Source organism: Vulpes lagopus, chromosome 6, assembly GCF_018345385.1.
Source record: "Vulpes lagopus strain Blue_001 chromosome 6, ASM1834538v1, whole genome shotgun sequence".
NCBI classification, from domain to species: Eukaryota; Metazoa; Chordata; class Mammalia; order Carnivora; family Canidae; genus Vulpes; species Vulpes lagopus.
Window position 1 is genome coordinate 102,699,615 of NC_054829.1, and position 20,126 is coordinate 102,719,740.

General features: G+C 37.1%; 1 protein-coding gene across 4 annotated transcripts in view; it reads left to right on the top strand.

The window, feature by feature from the left end:
- Nucleotides 1–20,126, top strand: part of NPNT (nephronectin) — a 76,417-nt gene that overhangs the window by 29,054 nt on the left and 27,237 nt on the right. For 2 of the 4 annotated variants that reach the window (XM_041758679.1, XM_041758680.1), the window contains 7 exons: nt 3,729–3,821; nt 8,211–8,303; nt 12,735–12,854; nt 14,183–14,302; nt 16,524–16,658; nt 16,948–17,070; nt 18,877–19,260. In XM_041758679.1, the coding sequence (XP_041614613.1) occupies nt 3,729–3,821; nt 8,211–8,303; nt 12,735–12,854; nt 14,183–14,302; nt 16,524–16,658; nt 16,948–17,070; nt 18,877–19,260 (1,068 nt within the window). The remainder of the gene's footprint in view (nt 1–3,728; nt 3,822–8,210; nt 8,304–12,734; nt 12,855–14,182; nt 14,303–16,523; nt 16,659–16,947; nt 17,071–18,876; nt 19,261–20,126) is intronic. The other 2 variants (XM_041758681.1, XM_041758682.1) reach the window with 1 other exon arrangement.

Sequence of the window (20,126 nt, forward strand, 5' to 3'; positions counted from 1 at the left end):
ACTTGACAGTGTAGTTCTGCACCAAGACTTGGCACTCACCGGGAACCCCTTCTCTTCCCTTCCCCACACTTCACGCATTTTCTGAAAGGCTTTGTCTTCCATCCCAACTGTCTCAGCCTCTTAGGTTGCTCAGATCACAGTTTTCTTTGGGAGGGGGTGGAGGTGGGGTGCTTTCCAGGACCTGCAGTAATAGTTGTGAGTATAATATATTATGACCATCCTGCCCTCCCCCTCTCTTCTTTCATCCCCTTTCTTTGAGTTCTTGGTAAGTTTTGGCCAATATATTCTAGTTTCACAGCTAATTTTTCATATCCTCAATGACTCGCTCATCTCCCCTCCCTGACACTAGTCTAGTATAATACATGTATATAACAAATGTTCGACACATGCTTATTGAATTCCATTGCAGACCTAATGCTAGCAAGATAATAGGAGAAAGTCCTTTATGCAATGTTTTTCCGAGTGTTTTCTTTCTGTAAGAGAAAATAAATGGTGATATCAGCAATTTGAGTATCCTATTCCACTAGTACCTGTTGGCTGATATATAGGTCATTGGTTACTTTAGTGAGTAGTCTATTGGGTAGAAATGCAAATAGCAGTTCATCTGAAAATTACTGACACCCTAAACATGTAAGAAACATTAACAGTCTTGGCCTCATGGAATGTGTGCATTTGATGTGCCCAAGATTAGGGCACTTCACTGAGAACAAACAACAAGAAAGGGCGGGGGATAATAAAACTTTTGTTCCTCTACAGCACCTGAAAGTATGATAAATGGTCATCAGGCTGGCCCGGGGGTCAAAAGGCAATACAGCCTACACATCTAGAGTTTATATTATAACATGTCCTCTTCTAAATAAACTTTTTCATGTTTTCAAGTAGTACTTCCTAAACTACCTTTTCATGTTTTTAGAGATATTCTCAAAATCTAGCTTTTTGGGGGATTATTACCTCAACTTACTTTTACTGATTTTGAGGTGTTTTTTTTTTCTGAATTATTACACTCTAGGTGACTCAGTAATAATTGATTCATTCAAACATTAAAATTTACAGAAGATCTTTTTTAAGATTAAAAATTTTTAACTTGCATTTCTTGATTATGGGGCCTGGAAATTATATAAAGAATGGTTTATTTCTGGGACTTATTTTAAAAGCTACATATAAGTCATCTACTGGTATGCAATTGGCTGAAGAATAATATTGGAAGGCCCTTCTAGATAGTCCATTTCTTCTCACAGATCTGAACAAAATTGCTTCCTTTTGAATTTCATGCCATGTCTAAAATCAGATTTTAAGAATTATTCAAGGCAACCCTGGGTGGCTCAGCGGTTTGGTGCCGCCTTCAGCCCAGGGCCTGATTCTGGAAACCCGGGATCGAGTCCCATGTCGGGCTCCCTGCATGAGCCTGCTTCTTCCTCTGCCTGTGTCTCTGCCTCTATCTCATAAATAAATAAATAAAAATCTTTTTAAAAAAAAATTATTCAAGTGCATTTCTCTACCATCTACATCTTAACACTTTGTTCATCCCTTCTTCCTACAAGCTTTTAAATACTTCCTGAGCAGCACTAAGGATTAGTAGTGATACAGGGTCCATTTGGGGTGACAAGCAAGGAGGAAAGGCTTGAAGTCTAATTGGTGAATAAGCTCCGTGGGGTGCCAGGTGAAGAAAAGGTCAGCGAGAGTCAAGAGAGGAAATGTAGAAACAACAGAAATAATTGGCACATCAGTTTTACAGGAGTGTTCAAGTTTTAAAGGAAATGAAGTTTGAGAATGGTGAGAGAGGAAACTAGAAGCATATCCCAGAATGGAAACAGGCTTGGCTGATACAGGAAGTAACAGGTTTCAGGGCCTTTAGAACTCAGGATCATTGTGGCCTCCATTCCACTTGGTCTTCAAGATGTGTCTGCTCTTCACTCTGTGCTTATTGAAGCCTATCTTTTCCTGTAACAAACAGATTGTGCCTTTCTCATGTCAACTAGACTTTTTCTTTTCTTTTTTTTTTTTAAAAGGATTTTCTTTATTCATGAGAGAGAGAGAGAGAGAGAGAGAGAGAGAGAGGCAGAGACACAGGCAGAGGGAGAAGCAGGCTCCATGCAGGGAGCCCGATGTGGGACTCAATCTTAGGACTCTAGGATCATGCCCCGAGCCCAAGGCAGATGCTTAACCGCTGATCCACCCAGGCATCCCCAACTAGACTTTTTCTAGTCCATTCCCCATATCACCACCAGGTTAATATCCCCAGAATTTTTATTTTTATGATCATTCTCCTGATGATGATGATTAGCTTCACAAACTTCCCATGTCCTGTAGATGAAGTATATATTCCTCAGTCTGACATTTAGAGAACATCATTTGATCCCACTCACCTATGATTGTTTACATCTCATTTTCCCACTGACATTCAGCTATCTCTTTAGCTTGACTCTGGCTTGGTGCCCCCTGAGTAAATGATAGTCTACTTTGCTGTATAACTCCTCTTATCTTGGAGAGTCTTTGCCTTCTCTGTCTACTCATACTTTAAGAACCAACTCAAGTCTCTTCTGAGGCTTTCTCTACAAATCTCTGTGAATATGCTTATGTGATGATTTCTTCACAAATTTCATATGTGCTACCCATTTTGCTCATAAACAAATATTGCCTAAGTGAAAAATGATTGTTTTTTCTCTTCATCTACGTTATAAGCTCTCTGAGACTAGTGAGAGTGCTATACAATGAATTTTCTTCAATTTTAATATCTGGCATAGCACCCTGTGCCTATTTGGTGTACAGCAAGGTTTCTCATTCTGGCACCATCACAGTTTGGGCGGCATAATTTGTTTTGGAGGGGGCTGAGTATTATAGGATGTTCAGAGTATCCCTGTATTCTATCTTCTAGATACCAGTCTAGAAGCACCCTCTCCCCAGTATGATAACCAAAAATGTCTCTATGTCAAATGTTCCATAGGGGGCAAAGATAGCCTCAACTGAGGATCAATAGTGTATCAACAGAATAAATTCTGACTAGTATCTTGGCAGGAATGAAAGACTGAAAAGCTTTGAGTGATGTTTTATAGCATTTCGGAATCCTGAGGAAAGACAAACTCAGCTGATAGAAGATAATAAATGTAAAATAGAACTTCCTATTTCCTGTGAGAGGCCATAGCAAGGGTCAAGGCAAGTGTACCATACCTAGGGTTAAGAAAGATCAAGAAGACACAGTACTCTTAAGTGAAAGTTCCAAAAATAGTGAGTTTTGGGTTTTATTTCATTTAGAACCATTTCATACTAGAAATAGCATTTCTAGTACAATAAGTATTATTTGGTGGGAAATTTATCTGGAGTTCATATATACCCGTCTTTGGACTAAGAATTACTTTTCGAACCATATTTGGGGGAACGAGTTTGAAATTACAGATACAAGTTACTGCAAAATTGTAACTATTGACAAACATCAGTTGTGTTTATTCTTAGTTTTACCTTTTTTAAAAAACTATTTTAACATTATACTTGAGTTTAGTCAATTTATCAGACTCAGTTGATACACACACATACACATACACATACACACGTATGTGAGAGTATTTAGTCTGAACAATGCTTACTACTCCAAAGCACAGTGATTTTACATATTTCTGCTACCCTGTTGTAAGTTCTTAGTCTTCTCTATTATTAATCAAACTACCACATGATATAGATGCTGTATGGCTGATATTCTACTGACCTAGAAATAACACATCCTCTTTTCACAGCTGTCTGCCAACCACAGTGCAAACATGGTGAATGTATTGGACCCAACAAGTGCAAGTGTCATCCTGGATATGCTGGAAAAACCTGCAATCAAGGTAGGAGAACAGTCTGACACAAATTAAAAATAAGCCCCCTCTAATTCCACCTAATATGAAAGTTTTAGGTTCTCATGCCAAACCACTTTGCAACGGCTGTTGTTTCTGAACTGTGTGAACTGCCATTTTCGGAAAGATAAAAATATAGTAGTAAATCTTAAATATACACTTCATTGGAGGACAGTTAAAAGAATTTCATCCTCTTATTCCTAGTCACTGATACTAATTAAAATGTCTTTTAAAGAAGAGAATCACAGCATCAGTAAAGTAGAAGCCTTATATTCTGCTAGTCTTTGTTCTTCCACGAGCTAGTTGGGAAGCCCCTGCAAATTGTTAGCTTCCTCAGACCCTGGTGAGATGGAACCCCTTTAGTACTCAAAGTCAGGTAGGAAGTCTGACTTGAAATTTTGAGGTCCCTTCAAACTCTGAGCCCTTTGATTTTTGAGATTAAATTCTCTTCAACTGTTACTGGTTTGCAAAGTTCTCTGAGATATATGATTTTGACAAATTTATTTTTGTTTTAAGTTACTTATAAAAGCAAACATTTAGCACAGTGCCCCAGGTATTTTATATATATTATCAATCTTTTATCTATTATAATGTCAGGAGGGAGAGTGCTATTTATGGTAATTAAGTGATAAGTAATAGCTTCCTGTTATTTTTTTATTGAAAGAGATATCAGGGATATTAAGTCTAAGCTCACAGGATTAGTTGGTAGAAGACCTAGTATGTCAATTTAGAACTATTGTCCATATAATTCATATTTTCTCTGAATTTAGTCTTAGATGAGAAAATATTATTGCAAATGTGATCTTCTAGCTTGTGCTAACAAATCGGACAAAGGTTGTCTTTTTAATTCATTTCAACCCCACATGTTCTATTATTAGCAGTAAAAAAAAGAACAAACAAACCCAGAAATAGAGAAAAGCTGGGGTTAGATTTCACCAGAAAGATAGAAAGATAAAAGAGCCCATTTTTTACTTATTTCTTAAATTAAAATAATCCTTTCTATCCTTTTCAGTTGTAACAATTACATGGGTCCTGACTGTCCCATTGATAACTTACTTGACCTCATCAGATATGGAGATGATATTGTGGAAACAGTCTTGTACTTTAATATCTGATGTTCCTTGATGTGTCTCATGTAAACTCATGATTTATGGGCATAGTTTCCACAGCCGTCCAGAACACTGGTGTTTTAAAAAGTATAAGGAATTGTTTCTGAACTATCAGATGAAATCCATGCTAATGAAATGTGACAGGCCTAATGGTAAAAGAAACTGTTATTCTCAAGTGTGCTCTGTATTACCTGTTATTTGATTAACTAATTTTTTCTAATGCTTCCTTTATAATATTTTTTAACTTGGAATTTACCAAACATACCCGGGTAGTCTTTTTGAAGTAAGTAGAGTTTTTGTTATCTCAGTTTACTCTTTTAAAAATCCATTTGACTTTCCTTCCCCAGTCTCAGTTTACAAGTAGTGACATGTCCGGTTCTGATTATTGAGTTATCAGTGTTCATCTGAGAGTTCCAGCATGCTTTCTTTTTTAAAGTGGAGAACATAAACCATCAGAGGTTTCATTAATATGTCAGTGCCATAAGCCTTGTTGTCCTGATGCCAGGAACTTATACAAAGAAGGTTATTATAATAAGCCAGTGTTGAGATTGCAGAGAAACCCATTTAAATTTATTTGCTTGCAGGAGCTACATCAACTTTAATATGCTTCAAAGACACTGAAACTATTACTGTAACAAGGATCTATCTTTGGGTATCTCCTGTTTTCAGAAAACCAGTTTATCATGTACTTTTTACTGTAATACATACCTGTTTCTCTAAAGAAAAATTGAAATATACGGAGTTGAAATCTTGCCTCCTAAAACTATATTCCTTAGGGGGAAGAGGATTTCATTAGTAGCAAAACGGGATTTTATACCTGCAAAAAATAGTGTTGACACTGAAAATGTAATTTCAAGTCTAATCTTGAATATAAAACTTTAACTTCCAGTAAACCTGTATGTTTTGATCATCTCTTTCTTTGTCTTCCTTAAAAAAAAGCAATTGTGAGGAATTCCCAATGGCATGATTTATGCTCTTTGAGAGCAGATTTATATACTCTTTGAGACTCTTTATGGTCTCTGATTTCTGAGTCCTGAAAACTATTATAAGAATGACTTGCACATGCTACGTGCACATTAAATATTTGCTCAGTGAATGATTGTTTCACGTAATGGTTCTTGGTCCAGGACACCATACTTGTAAGGGTTCCATGGAGGCATCCAGGCAGCACCTTAGGCAGCCTCTGAATCTGTGGACTGAGAGCCCTTGTCAGGGAGACGGGTGGCTGTGAAAGAGCTGGGGACATGGGACAACTGTCGAGAGACACCACGAAACATGAATAGAGCAAATCCTCTGTGCCTATAACATAGCAAATCAATGTAGACTCTTTTTTATCTGGGCCATACATCTTAATAAACTGGCAAATAATCCTTCAGAAATATGGGAAATCAAACAGATTTATTTTTTCTTGAGGAGAGAGGTGTTAAGAAGAAATACATTTGATATGATTTAACAGAACTGGAAATTAGCTTTTGGTTACAAGTTGGTTTCCGGGTAAGGCAAGTATTTGCTAAACGATTTGTTGCAAGTTGTGTACAATAAGAAATAACCTTCTGGAAACTTGATTGGTGAAGTGAACAGCTTGTGTAAATGACAAGCTTTTAACCAGTGCTTTCAGAGCTGCCTGGGGGGCAGCCAGAAGAGCAGGGCAAGCCCACTTTGGAACTGGCTTGATTTAACAGCCTTGTCTCAAGATTAGTGTGAATCTGCTGTTGGTGCTTGCCTTTCCCTCTGAGTCATTTCTGGATTTGCTGTAGCTAGATCACATATAAAATCAGAGGCTTGGACTGATCATTAGCATATTCTGTACAGCATATGATACCTTTCACAGCAATGAAATTCTAACCCGGACTCTGGCAAGATTTGCTTTTTTTCCCCAAATTTTTCTCTGGGAATTTTATGCATAGTCTCCCCTTCTTTGAGTCTCTGTATCCATACAAATTCTCTTTCCCTTCAGCCAAAAAGGGATACTGTTACAGATAATTTTTTTTATAACTTTCCCATTGGGGGATGTTTTTATTTTTATTTTTTAAGATTTTATTTATTCATGAGAGACAGGGAGAGAGAGGCAAAGATACAGGCAGAAGGAGAAGCAGGCTCCATGTAGGGAGCCTGATATGGGACTCGATCCTGGGACTCCAGCAGCACGCCCCGAGCTGAAAGGAGGCACTCAACCGCTCAGCCACGCAGGCGTCCCAGGGGATGTTTTTATTGTGTAATATGTCTTGTCATTGCATATTTTCAGAAATGAAAGACAGGTTTTTTAATGCATGATGTGCTTTGTAATAATTTTAGAAGATATAATTTATAAATATCAATTCCTAATGTTTGACAAAGGTTATGTTTCATATGTTGAATTCCTCACCCCAAGAAAAGAACCGGTATGTTGTAGCACAGAGCCAGACAGTAAACTTTGGTGGCCTAGGTTAATCTGAAAGTTGATTGCCTTTCTTACCCCTAGTATTAAGGTAATTTCTGACAGCCTTATTTTTTGAAAGATGTGTGGCTTCAACCCAGAAACCAATGTTCATTTAATTTGACTGTTTAATTGGCTGTTAATACTATGAAAATCTTAAAACAGGAGTGAGTGCCTTTTGACTCTACTTTTGAGTCTTAAATATCTTACACTATTTTGGTAAAGTTTTGTTTTTTGTATTTTGGTAAGTTAATAATGGCAATAGTTAACCTTCTTTGTAGGAAGCTTACTGTATATTCTTAATAAATGTGACAAACATAAGTTCTTACATTTGAATGAAAACATTGATGAAATATCATGCTATTTATTTAAATAATCTCTATGCAAATCATAAATTTGTGCATAATTTTGGAGTATTTTAAACTATTAGAGGAAAAGTTCTTAAGTTGAATATTTAGGACCTCACTGTCACTAAACAGAGCAGATTGATTGTAATCAATATTCATACAATCTGTTTTCTGAGTTTTCTTTGTCGATGACTAAAATAATGCTTTAAAAAATGGCCACCTCTTTGGTGATCTAGAAGATTGGTGTGAGAATGATGCATGTGTATAAAATGTACATGTGTTTTGGGGAGGCAAGATGGCTGTGATAAATTTTAAGGAAAATAGATATTCAAATTTTGAGAAGAGAAACTGGAAGAACTAGAAATCCATTTTTAAAAAGTATCTGAAGCATTCTTTTTTAAATCCACCAACTTTGTGTAATTGTTTAATATATACTTATAAAGATTTTTAGGGGTAAAAATGACATCAGTTCAAAGTTGACTCTTATTACCTTCTTCCTGGTGTGAAGATGAACACTTCTACCCAACTCCTCTTGACCAAGGCAGTGAACAGCCTCTTTTGCAACCCCTGGATCATCAAGCCACAAGTTTACCTTCAAGGGGTGAGCGTGCATTATCTCAGGTGGTCTGCACTCCCACCTGCACAGCTTCCTGCAGTTTTGTCACTTCTTGCAAATGTTCTGTAGACTAGCCTTGGAGTACGTAGCCTTCAGAATCCTGAGCATGTTAAACAAGTGGCAGGAATACCTGCTGCTGATTCTCTGTGCTCTAAAACGTCTGGAGCCTCTACTGTCCTTTTACTGCATCAAATACTGCTTCTCTTCTTCTTTCCTGGGTTTCAGAATGTTTTCTAAAAATCAGATAGCAAAATAACTTTTATTTTCATAGGTGAAGTCAGGAATTCCAAAGCAACAGAGATTGGGGTTTTGATGGCTCTTGCTTAGATTTTGGAAGTGATGAAGTCCTCTTTCCCACCTGCAGTTTTGTCACTTCTTGCAAATGTTCTGAAGACTAGCCTTGGAGTACGTAGCCTTCAGAATATTTTGAGTTACCTGGAAATCAGACCATAAGTTAACTTCTTTCTTTTGGTGTACATTTTGCAATATTAGATAGCCTAAGTTCTGGTTCCGTATAGTTTTTAAGTGGCTGTGTGATTATGAGCAAGTTATTTAACCTTTCTGAGTCTTAGCAAACCAGTTATTAATAGGGGGGGGGGAGAGTAATTTCTGCCCTATTCACCTGCCGGGCTGGTGTGGGAACAGGAACATCAAAAATACTAATGTTCTCATTTTGATGGAAAGTTTTGTACAAAAGTCAGGTGGCAGCATGATTTTACAGTTTTTGTTCTAGAAGATCATATGCTTCATCCACTCATAGACTTAGGAACTTAGAATGATTGAATTAAAATAGTTTAAATTATTAATTATTGTCTCTGCTGATAGGGAACTTAATGCACTTGTTTACCTTCTGCATAGAGAATTAGGACAATAGGATTAATTTCAACATTGATAATTTAAAAATAAAAAGTATGGCAGTTGACATCTGTTTGCCCGTGACCTCTACTTTAGACATATAAAATGTAAAAGGTTGAATTTCTGAGACATTGCCCAGTTTAAGGTTCAAAGAAGAAAAAAGTCCAAATGTGTTAAATGAATGAAAGATTATTTCCCTTAAAAATTCATTGGGTTATCTTATTCAGTGAATCTATGCTAGATTTTTCAAGCTACTTTTCAGTGTCTGCATGCTAATAAAATTTCTGATTCTTCTTTTCCTAAAATGTAATTATAATGCTGTGCAGCTTGCATTTTTTGTTCTGGACTAGCCCTCTTCTGACTCTCCTCCCTCCCCCCACCTCCCCAAGCTCCTGAATCCATCAACCTGCTTAAATATACTCCTCACTGTCATAGGTGTTCTTTAAGAATGTGTACATAATAATTAAAGCATTCAGAATTCAAACAGTTTAATTGTACAATGATACCTTTGATGTGGTAAGATAGGTACATGACAAAACTCATTAATTTTATTATAGATTCTCTTTATAATTTATGTTATAAACTTCTAGAGAAAGAGCAAGATAAAAGTGATTTTAAGTAAATACACTAAAGTTTTCTTTCCTATGTTCTTATATCAGCTTTTTTTTTTTTTCTTATATCAGCTTTTAAGATTGATTTGAGAAAGTGTGATCAAGGAACATGTTCCTTATATTGTTCTGTTTATTATTATTATAGGAGAATTTACTATGAATTGGAAATGTTTTTGAATTTCTGACTTGATAGTAACACAAGCATTACTAGATCAGTAGTCTATGAGATTTTGAAAGCAGTACTTATTAACTCAATTTTATAAGGCATTAGGTCAATAAGAAAATAGAGTTAGAATAATAATAGACTAGAAGCCCTGGAGAAAATTTAGAAAAAGTTCATCACCAGGACACCAGATGCTTTTAATCTTTTGAAGCTCCCTGCTTTTAGCAGAAGTCTTATATTTGGTAAATATTGATAACATGGATTATTGTGGAATTCTATTTCATAATTTCTGCAGTGGTTTTTGTAAGGGTCAGTGTGAAGTTTTTAGGACACACATGCCTGTAGCAGATGGGTAATGATGGCAATCACTGGAGATGTCAACCCCAACCATCTCTCAGGGAGTATCGCCACTCTGTCACCAGCTGTTACAGTACAGCTTTCTCAAACTGTTTTAAATGTATTTGGATATTTATGTGTCAAACTAATAAATAGTAAGAGAGCCAACAAATGTCTCTACATTTACCCATCAAATGCTTCATGTTTCTATCCTCTTCCATGGTATTTCATAGAGTGATTCCCAGGTGGGAGTTGTTTTTGTTTATTTTCCAATTACGATGTCTTGTTTTTCATTTTGTTTCAATTTCATGATACTTAACCCCAAAGTGCTTTTTCTCATGGGAAAGGATGAGTATGGACTGAAGACCACTAGCAGCCCCAGTCTGGATCACGAAAACTCTTATAGCAATCTTGGGAGCTTCTTTATTGGCTGAGACTAGAGCTGCCTCAACTTGGCTTCAGCTTCATTTCATGGACAGGGTGTCTAAAGAAATTTCCATCAGCATAAGTGTCCCTTACATATGAGCTGCTTAGAGCTACAAACCTCTGACCAGTTTCTATCAGGAACTCACAGAAGTTTGTGTGGTTCTTTAAAAATAAGCCTAAGGGTTCTTAATTGATACATTTTCTATCCATCAGTATCCTTCCCTTAAGATACAGAATTCAGTCTTACTCTGTGGCTTTGTTGTACTGTTCTGTTCTTTATTTGCTTAGTGCAAAAAATATTTAAAACAAAGCCTTTCTCTAATAATGTGCTCAGATTTAAATACCTTTTAATATCAATCCAGGACTTAACCAAAGTCAGGTGTGAATCTGTAGGGATGTATGGATGTATTAGGAATGATAACTAATTTCTCTTAGACCATGAGAAGAGAGTCCCTGACTAATTTTTAGTAAATATTGAAATACAAGGCAGAAGAATATGAGAGGGAGAGTGAATTTTTTTTGTCTTTCTTCCTTGATTTAAGATTTTTACTTCATTTAACAGAGGGAGAAATCAAATTTTGTTGATACTGTAACCTACAAGGCACTTTCTTTGAGAAAAAATTTTAAAAATACATTTTAAGATGTGATTCTGTTTTGAATGCCCTTGACTAAGCTCGAGACAAGAAAGTAAAAAATTGAAGAAAGCAAAGGAGATGTTGAAGATCTCTAGTTTACTTAGCCTTCCTAGGATTTGCCCAGCTGGGGACCTGCTCACTGTTGGGTTAAGGTTAAAAAAAAAAAAAGACTCAAATTGGAAAGTCAGTAAAATATGAAAACATTTATAAATGTAATAGTTATGAGGTGGATTTAAAACCATGTAATTTGGTGGTTTAATTAAGTGAAATATATAGATTTCCAATTAATGGGCAGGTCAGATTTAAGTTTGATTAGATTAAAATATCTTGCCACTAGATATATCTATATTTCTGATTTCGTCACAAGGATTAATAGATAATGAAATTATCAGGTGCTAACACTGGAAGTTCTGGAAAAAATAAACATGTCATATTTTTGTAAAATGAAGTCTATATTTTGGGCATTTCTATTTTAGTGTTTGTCATTATTTTGGTTCACTTGAAGCAGTATTCAACTTGGGTTAGAAAATTTTTATGTGGAGTTTTTGATTTATGTTGATATTTAACCCAAACAAACCCAAAATACATAATAATAGTCCATTATGTATCATTTGTTAGTATTTCCACATGCCTTTCTTAACTGCCAAATGAATGAAAATATGTGGGAGGGTAGGTTTTGTGGTGGTTTGTTTATGATTTGAATACGTCAGAAAAGCAGGAAACTGAAATTTCTTCTTTAATCTGAGATCAGTGTAGAATCTGTAAGATTGAATAAGAGAAACCACAGTAGTGATCACTCTAATTCATGTAGCTTTTACCCTCTGAAAATAGAGCCTTCCTTTGGAAAGGTCAAAGCAGTTGAATGTTTTAAATTACTTCCTGTAAACTGAGATAGGCTCACAGAGTATCTTTTTAAGAACAGAGATGGAAGGAATTGAAAGAGGAAGATCACATAGTCAGAATGAAGTTGGTAGTAAACCCAGATATTTGGAGGGTATTGGAGTCAGGTAGATAGCAGAGGAGCTGTACCCATGAGGAGGATAGTAGGGATGATAAGGTAGGCATGTGTCTGTGAGGAGAATTTTTCTAACTGTCCTTTGTGGACAGAGACCACAGGTACTGTGTAGTCTAAATTCCAGAAGTTCACAAAACCCTCTCATTGTTATAAAGCATTTGGTCATTTCTGATAGAAAGCTCTTGGTCGCCCCTAGAGTAACGAGCATTAAAATTAAGATGGGATAAGCATGCTCTATCTCTTATGTTAACTACTGGTTACTATAGCTTGTCCTACTTTCCTTACTCATTCTTCAATATAGAGAAATATTTTAAATTTGTTGACATTAGCATTGAGGTCTTCTCATTTTGCTGCATCAACCTCCACTCTTTTCAGATCTAAACGAGTGCGGTCTGAAGCCTCGGCCCTGCAAGCACAGGTGTATGAACACTTACGGCAGCTACAAGTGCTACTGTCTCAACGGATATATGCTCATGCCAGATGGGTCCTGCTCAAGTATGTCAAGAATCTTAACTGTTTTATAAGTGCTCTGGCTTGATTTCATGCTGTGCTCTGATAGGGTGTGTGAAAATAGCCTCCCAGGCCCTCCTTACCAGGATGTGAGCATGTGTGCCTAAGGAATGGAAAATAAAAGTTGCCCATTTTACACGTCTAGCATTATATTACCATGGGTGTCAGTGTTAATTTGATTTGGAAGTGGTATTTAAGAAATGTAAAACTAAATGTATTTTCTAATCTTTTTCCCAACACATTTTTGCCTGTCTTCTATCTGCGCCAAGAACTATTCCAGCTAGAAGAACATTAGTGCCTATGTAAGGACTGTGTTGCTGTTCATAAGCATAGACACTAAACTCTTAGCTAGTAGAGAATCCATCAGGTCTGTTGATTGAGTGCAAACCATTCATAAGTACCTTCTCACTTCACTTTTACAGTTCTTTATAATAGTCTAAAGACTAAGATATCACTTTTCTAAAAAACAAAATGTACATCAATTAGAAAAAATAAATGATTCCAGTAACATTAGATTTCGTGTGTCTTTTTGAAAAAGAAATGGATCATGCTTTCCTACTATCATTGGGATGTGTTTCTAAGATGGACACTGCCCTGAAATTTTCTGTAGGCTGAACATTGAATTAAGTTTGTGTTTATATGATCTCTGACAATGGATGACTTGATTTTTATTTTTCCTGAGTTATCTGGTAAGCTAGTTATCAATTAGGCAATTATCAGTTATCTCTAACTGGGTTGTATTTTATTAAAAAGTTCAGCTAATCTTATTTAGCATTGCATATTTAACATGGAACCTTTAGAATTAGCTAAATTCATGTTTAATACCATGTGGCAGTGATGTTAGAATCCTCTAGCATACAACCTGGTAGGAAGTCTACTACTGTCCCTAGAAAAATTTAGTGGGAGATTGAGAAAGTGAATTGAATGTTTTAGTTAAGACCAGAATTTAGCATAAGTAATCTAGAAAATTACCTCAATCCTCCACTTTCCTTGACCACTGGAAGCATTTCCAGATAATCTATGTGAGATAAAGTTTTATATTTGTCTTTTCATTTTTTAAATGCATTAAACGTCTTCCTCAGATATTAACAGAACTGGTTCACTTCTTAATCTTCTTGCTCCCTGGGGGGGGAGTGAGGTCTTTCTGTGCCTCTCTCTTATTTTTGGCAGTCTTTTGACTGTTGAATAACTGAGGCCTTTTTGTCTTCATTGTTGATTCAGTGCCTGGTAAAAAACAAAAAACAAAAAACGTTTATTTCAGTCATAGAATTTGTCCTCTGCCTCTCTGAATCAGCCAGTCACACTCTTTCCAGGTACCCTGACATGCTCCATGGCAAACTGTCAGTATGGCTGTGATGTTGTCAAAGGACAGATCCGGTGCCAGTGCCCCTCTCCTGGCCTCCAGCTGGCTCCCGATGGGAGGACCTGTGTGGGTGAGTTGTAAAATCAAGCATCTTTGTCACCAGCCTCTCTGGGATAAAAGGAGAAAGTGAAAGATGATGGGAGTAAGGAACAGAGGCAGCTGCCTACATCAGGCAATTGGCTAACCTTTAGAAGATAGCACATGTCTCAAGAGGACCTCTCTCTTGAATGGTTGATGCAGACCTTGTTTCCCTAAAAATGAGGGACAGGAAGAAGCTTCAGGAAGAGGAAACCCCATGTGCAAGGACTCTGAAATTTAAAAGAGCACAGTATCTGGGGAAAGCAGAAGAGCAGAAGGAAGCATTGAGTGCTAAGGCTGAATAGGTAGGCACGGCTAGATTGTACCTACTGCATTAGAGTTAGATTTTTTTTCCCTGTAAATTGGGAAGACAGGATAGGATTGTGGTTAATAGTCTGGGCTTTGATTTCAAATCTAGCATTGCCATGTGCTTGATATGTAACCTGAGGCAAGAGACTTCCCTTTGAGCTTGAGTCTCCTCATGTTTAAAATGGGAGTAATGCCACATAGAACCATCATCGTAAGGAAGGATTGAATGGGATTATGTATACAAAGGGCTGAGGAGGGCAGCCTGGGTGGCTCAGCGGTTTAGCGCTGCCTTTGGCCCAGGGTCTGATCCTGGGGACCTGGGATCAAGTCTCACATTGGGCTCCCTGCATAGAGCCTGCTTCTCCCTCTGTCTATGTCTCTGCCTCTCTCTCTCTCTCTGTGTGTCTCTCATGAATAAATAAATAAAATCTTTAAAATAAACAAAGGGCTGAGGAGAGTACCTAGCATGTAGTACATACTCAATGAATAGAGGTAGTGATTCAAGAGAGATTTATTTAGTACTTTCTATGTTTCAGGCGCTGTGCCAAGTGCTAAGATATATAGTAGTGGACAAAGCAGACAAGATTTGATCCTTGTGAAGCTGATACTCTAATGGAGAAAACAGAAAAGAAACAAATATCTAATAAAATTATGAACAATGCTAAATGTTAATGTGAGGTACTAAGGGGAAATCACAAAGGGTCTATTTTAGAAAGCAATGGTCAAGGAAAGCCCTTAGGTAAGACTTGGACCACTGGTCATGTGGATTATCACCGCGCAGGTGGAAATAGTGCAGGGTGCTGCAGTGAAAGAGACCAGAGGCTGGCCTGTGTGAGGTTTAGAAAGAAAGGCCAGTGTGGCTTCAGTGCTGAGTGAGCATGAGGGCAGTGGCTTGACATCTAACTGGTGAGGTACGTAAGGACTACATAGTTATTGCAGGGTGTTCATGGACATCCTGAGGAATGAGGATTTAGTTTAAAAAAAAAAAACAAGTAGAAGGCGTGTCTGAGTGGCTCAGTCGGTTAAGCATCTGCCTTCAGCTCAGGTCATAATCCCAGGGTCCTGGGATTGAGCCCCATGTCTGGCTCCCTGCTCAGCAGGGGAGCCTGCTTCTTCTTCTCCCTCTGCCCCTCCCCCCTGCTTGTATTCTCTCATTCTCTCTCTTTAAATAAGTAATTTAAAAAAATTAAAAGCAAGTAGAAAGAGTTGAGTAGTTTTAATATTCCAATCTTAAGGTTTCTTTTTAAGATTTTATTTATTTATTCATGAGACACACACACACACACACACACAGAGAGAGAAAGAGAGAGAGGCAGAGACACAGGCAGAGGGAGAAACAGGCTCCATGCAGGGAGCCCGACATGGGACTCGATCCCGGGTCTCCAGGATCAGGTCCTGGGCTGAAGGCGATGCTAAACCCCTGAACCACCTGGGCTGCCCCCAATCTTAAGTTTTAATAAAACATTGTGACAGTTGAATGAGAATGTTCTAGAGGGGTTAATTGGCAGGGAAAGGACTAGTTCAGAGGCTCTTGTAACAGCCAAACCTGGAAGATGGTAGCTAGGGTAATGGTAGGGGATGAAGAGAAGACTAGGCCTGATTAACTGGTCCTGATGATATGAGTTTAGGGGAAATGGGGTTGTTAAGGGTGCCTCACATTTGCAGTTGGAGCAACTGGTAGATAGAGGTGCAGTCTGTGTGGAGATGCCAGAAAGCTCCGGTCAGGAGGATGCTTTGAAATTTGGAGATGTGGAATTTATGTCACCTGTTGGGGCAACCAGCTGGATAACATTTATGATGAGCTGCTCTGTGCCAGGCAACCGTTTGCTAACGTTTATTTTAAAATCTGTTCCATCTGAACATGCTGTTGCACCTTCTAAGGCACAATTGATTTCTGTTTCTAGATGTTGATGAATGTGCTACTGGAAGAGCCTCCTGCCCTAGATTTAGGCAGTGTGTCAACACTTTCGGGAGTTACATCTGCAAGTGTCATAAAGGCTTCGACCTCATGTACATTGCAGGGAAATATCAGTGTCACGGTAATGAACCTCAACCATCACTTTGTTTTGCTTCTTCCTGTGATGTGGAAAGATCTCTTCACTGTGGTGGTGTTGGGGATGTCAGAGGCAGGGGAGGGTACTGGCATTACATTGAACAGAAGTGCAGTGCAACCATTTGGTAGTTCTGGATGCATATGTCCTTTGTTTCTTCTGTTTATCTGCTGGTTTTATGTGGCCCTTCCAAAAAATTGTTTTGGAAACTATATATTTTTGATGGCATCATACATATCTTCCAAATAAACTTCTTCTTTTCCACCTCCTGATGTAGATATAGATGAATGCTCTCTTGGTCAGTATCAGTGCAGCCGCTTTGCTCGATGTTACAACATACACGGATCCTACAAGTGTAAATGTAAAGATGGATACCAGGGGGACGGACTGAACTGTGTGTGTGAGTAATGCTCATCTCCCAGCTTTGAATTCTAGCAGGAAATACAAGATTACACAAAGGCCATTACTAGGGAAAAGGAAGAACAAGATTACTTATCAAAAAAGTATATTTTTTATAACTAATAATGTTAATCTGTATTTTCTACAAATCACTTGCCCAGGTATTTTTTAAAAATTAAAGACCAAGGGGATCCCTGGGTGGCTCAGCGGTTTAGCTCCTGCCTTTGGCCCAGGGCACGATCCTGGAGTCCCGGGATCGAGTCCCGCGTCGGGCTCTCGGCATGGAGTCTGCCTCTCCCTCCTCCTGTGTCTCTGCCTCTCTCTCTCTCTCTCTCTCACTCTTCTCTCTATGTCTATCATAAATAAATAAATAAATAAATAAATAAATAAATAAATTAAATAAATAAATAAATATTTTAAATAAATAAATAAATATTTTTTAAAAAATTAAGGACCGAGTAATACATTCTAATCTTAAAACATTCAATTCCTTTACTAAAATCTCTCAGAAGCTTCCCTTTGACTGGCAAGAAATTATGGGGCTATCCCTGAGAATTTGATTTTGTTATAATCAGAAATAAATTAGCATTTGATTATGACAAAGGGAAAATCTGAACATATTATATTTTTTTGTTCCTCTGTTTTAGGTCTCCTAATTCTATTAAATCATTCTGATATTTATTTTCTCTAAGTTTAGGACTGTTTTGCTTTTTAAATCCTTACGAGCTCTGTTTGGAGTATGGCTATGTTAGTAGATAAACATAAAAAAAATAACCTCCAAGATGAAAGTTTTACAAATTAAAGGCCACAATTTAGCATACCTTTCATGTGACAATAGCTAATTTTTAAAGTTTTGGAATAAAATATTTACTGAAAATCATGAGCCATAAAATCATAGAGATTAAAGGATTTTTGAAGGGTCATGTAGTTATACTCCTAGCCTAGAGTATATCATTTCAGGAAGATTAAATACTAATTCCTTTTGGTGAAGATAATCACAGAAAAAGGTTCCACAGATAATCATGGTGACTTCTGAAGTTTTTTTTAAGCAATACACAGAACATTTAGGTGGGTGCTTGAGTCAGTTAAGCATCTGACTCTTGGTTTCAGCTTAGATTATGATCCTCAGGTCTGTGATCTCAAGATCACGAGATTGAACCCTGTGTCTGGCTCCTTGCTCAGTGCGGACTCTGCTTGAGATTCTTTTTCCCCCTCCTTTTGCCCTTCCTGCTGTGCTCTCTCAAATAAATAAAAACCTTAAAAAAATACAGAACATTTAATGAAAATGTTTTACATGAGTTGAATTAATATAGAGTATGGAAGAGAAAAGTATTAATCTTTAGACAATCAAAACATGATTTTCTAATAATGTGTGCTCTAGGGACACCTAATTTAGATTCTGAACATACAGTTCTCATATTCTAAAAAAACGTAGAATGTTTCTGCATTTTAAAAATCTCAAGGATTGTTGACTCCATTTTACAAATACTTGAAATTCTTTGTGTTGTAAATAATATATATCCATTATAGAAATACCAGTATATCTTTTGCATATATCCACATATGTGTATGAATATGTATCTATGTAAGATATATAGGTATAAATAAGTTATATAGATACATATTCATACATATACATAGTTGTTATTTGAAAAACAGCATTACTTATGGTAGAGGAATATTCTAAATGTGAAAATAAGCCTAGTGGGCATGAAATTTTTTAAGGTGTTTTTCACAGTTTGATTCCATGACCAAACTTCTAGTGAGAGATGGTTACACACTAATTTGAATCTTTTGACTTTTTCAGATATTCCAAAAGTCATGATTGAACCTTCAGGTCCAATTCATGTACCAAAGGGAAATGGCACCATTTCAAAGGGTGATGGAGGACACAGCAATTGGATTCCTGATGTTGGAAGTACAAGGTGGCCTCTGAAGACACCATATATTCCACCTGTTATTACCAACAGGCCCACTTCTAAACCCACAACAAGACCTACACCAAGGCCAGCACCAGAGCCTACCCCACCTCCACCCACAGAACTCAGAACATCTCCACCAGCAACAGCTCCAGAAAGCCCAAGTGCCAAACTGACCCCTGTAGCACCAGTTGCCACTACATCTTCAAGATGGATTACAGTTGATAACAGGATACAGACAGATCCTCAAAAACCCAGAGGAGATGTGTTCAGTAAGTCATATATATGTTAGCACATATTTTGGAGGTTTTTTTTCCCAGTTGTGTTGAGATGTAATTGACATACAGCACCATATAAAGTTTAAGGAGTACAGAGTAATGGTTTGACTTACATATATTGTGAAATGATTACCACAATAAGTTTAGTTAATATCCATCATCTCACATCAGTACAAAAGAAAAAAGATTTTTCTGTGATGAGAACTCTTAGGATTTACTCTAACAACTTTCATATAAATCCTATAGTAGTATCAACTATAGTAATAACATTGTACATTATATCCCTAGTACTTATTTATCTTATATCTGGAGCTTTGTATCTTTCGACTACTTTCCTCTAGTTCACCCTCCCCCACCCAGCACCCTTAATAATCACAGATCTGATCATTTTCTATAAGTTTTTAAAGATTCTACCTATAATAATGTGAGAGTATATAGTATTTGTCTTTCTCTGTCTGACTTACTTCGCTTAGCTTAATGCCTCAAGTGTATCCATATTCTCTCAGATGGCAGGATCTTCTCATTTTTTTAAAGCCTGAATTGTGTATACGTCACATTGTGTATTTATACACCTTCTTTATCCATTCATCCATTGATGGACACTTAAGTCGTTTCCATGTCATGGCTATTGTGAATAATGCTGCAGTGACCACAGGAGTGGTGATTTATCTTTGACATAGTATTTTCATTTTCTTTGGATAAGTACCCAGAAGTGGAATTGCTGGATCATGTAGTAGTTCTAGTTTTAATTTTTTGAGGAACCTCCATACTGTTTTCCATGGTGTCTGCACTAATTTACATTCCTATTGACAGTACAAAGGGTTCTCTCATTTTCTTTTCTCCACTTCTTTGCCAGCATT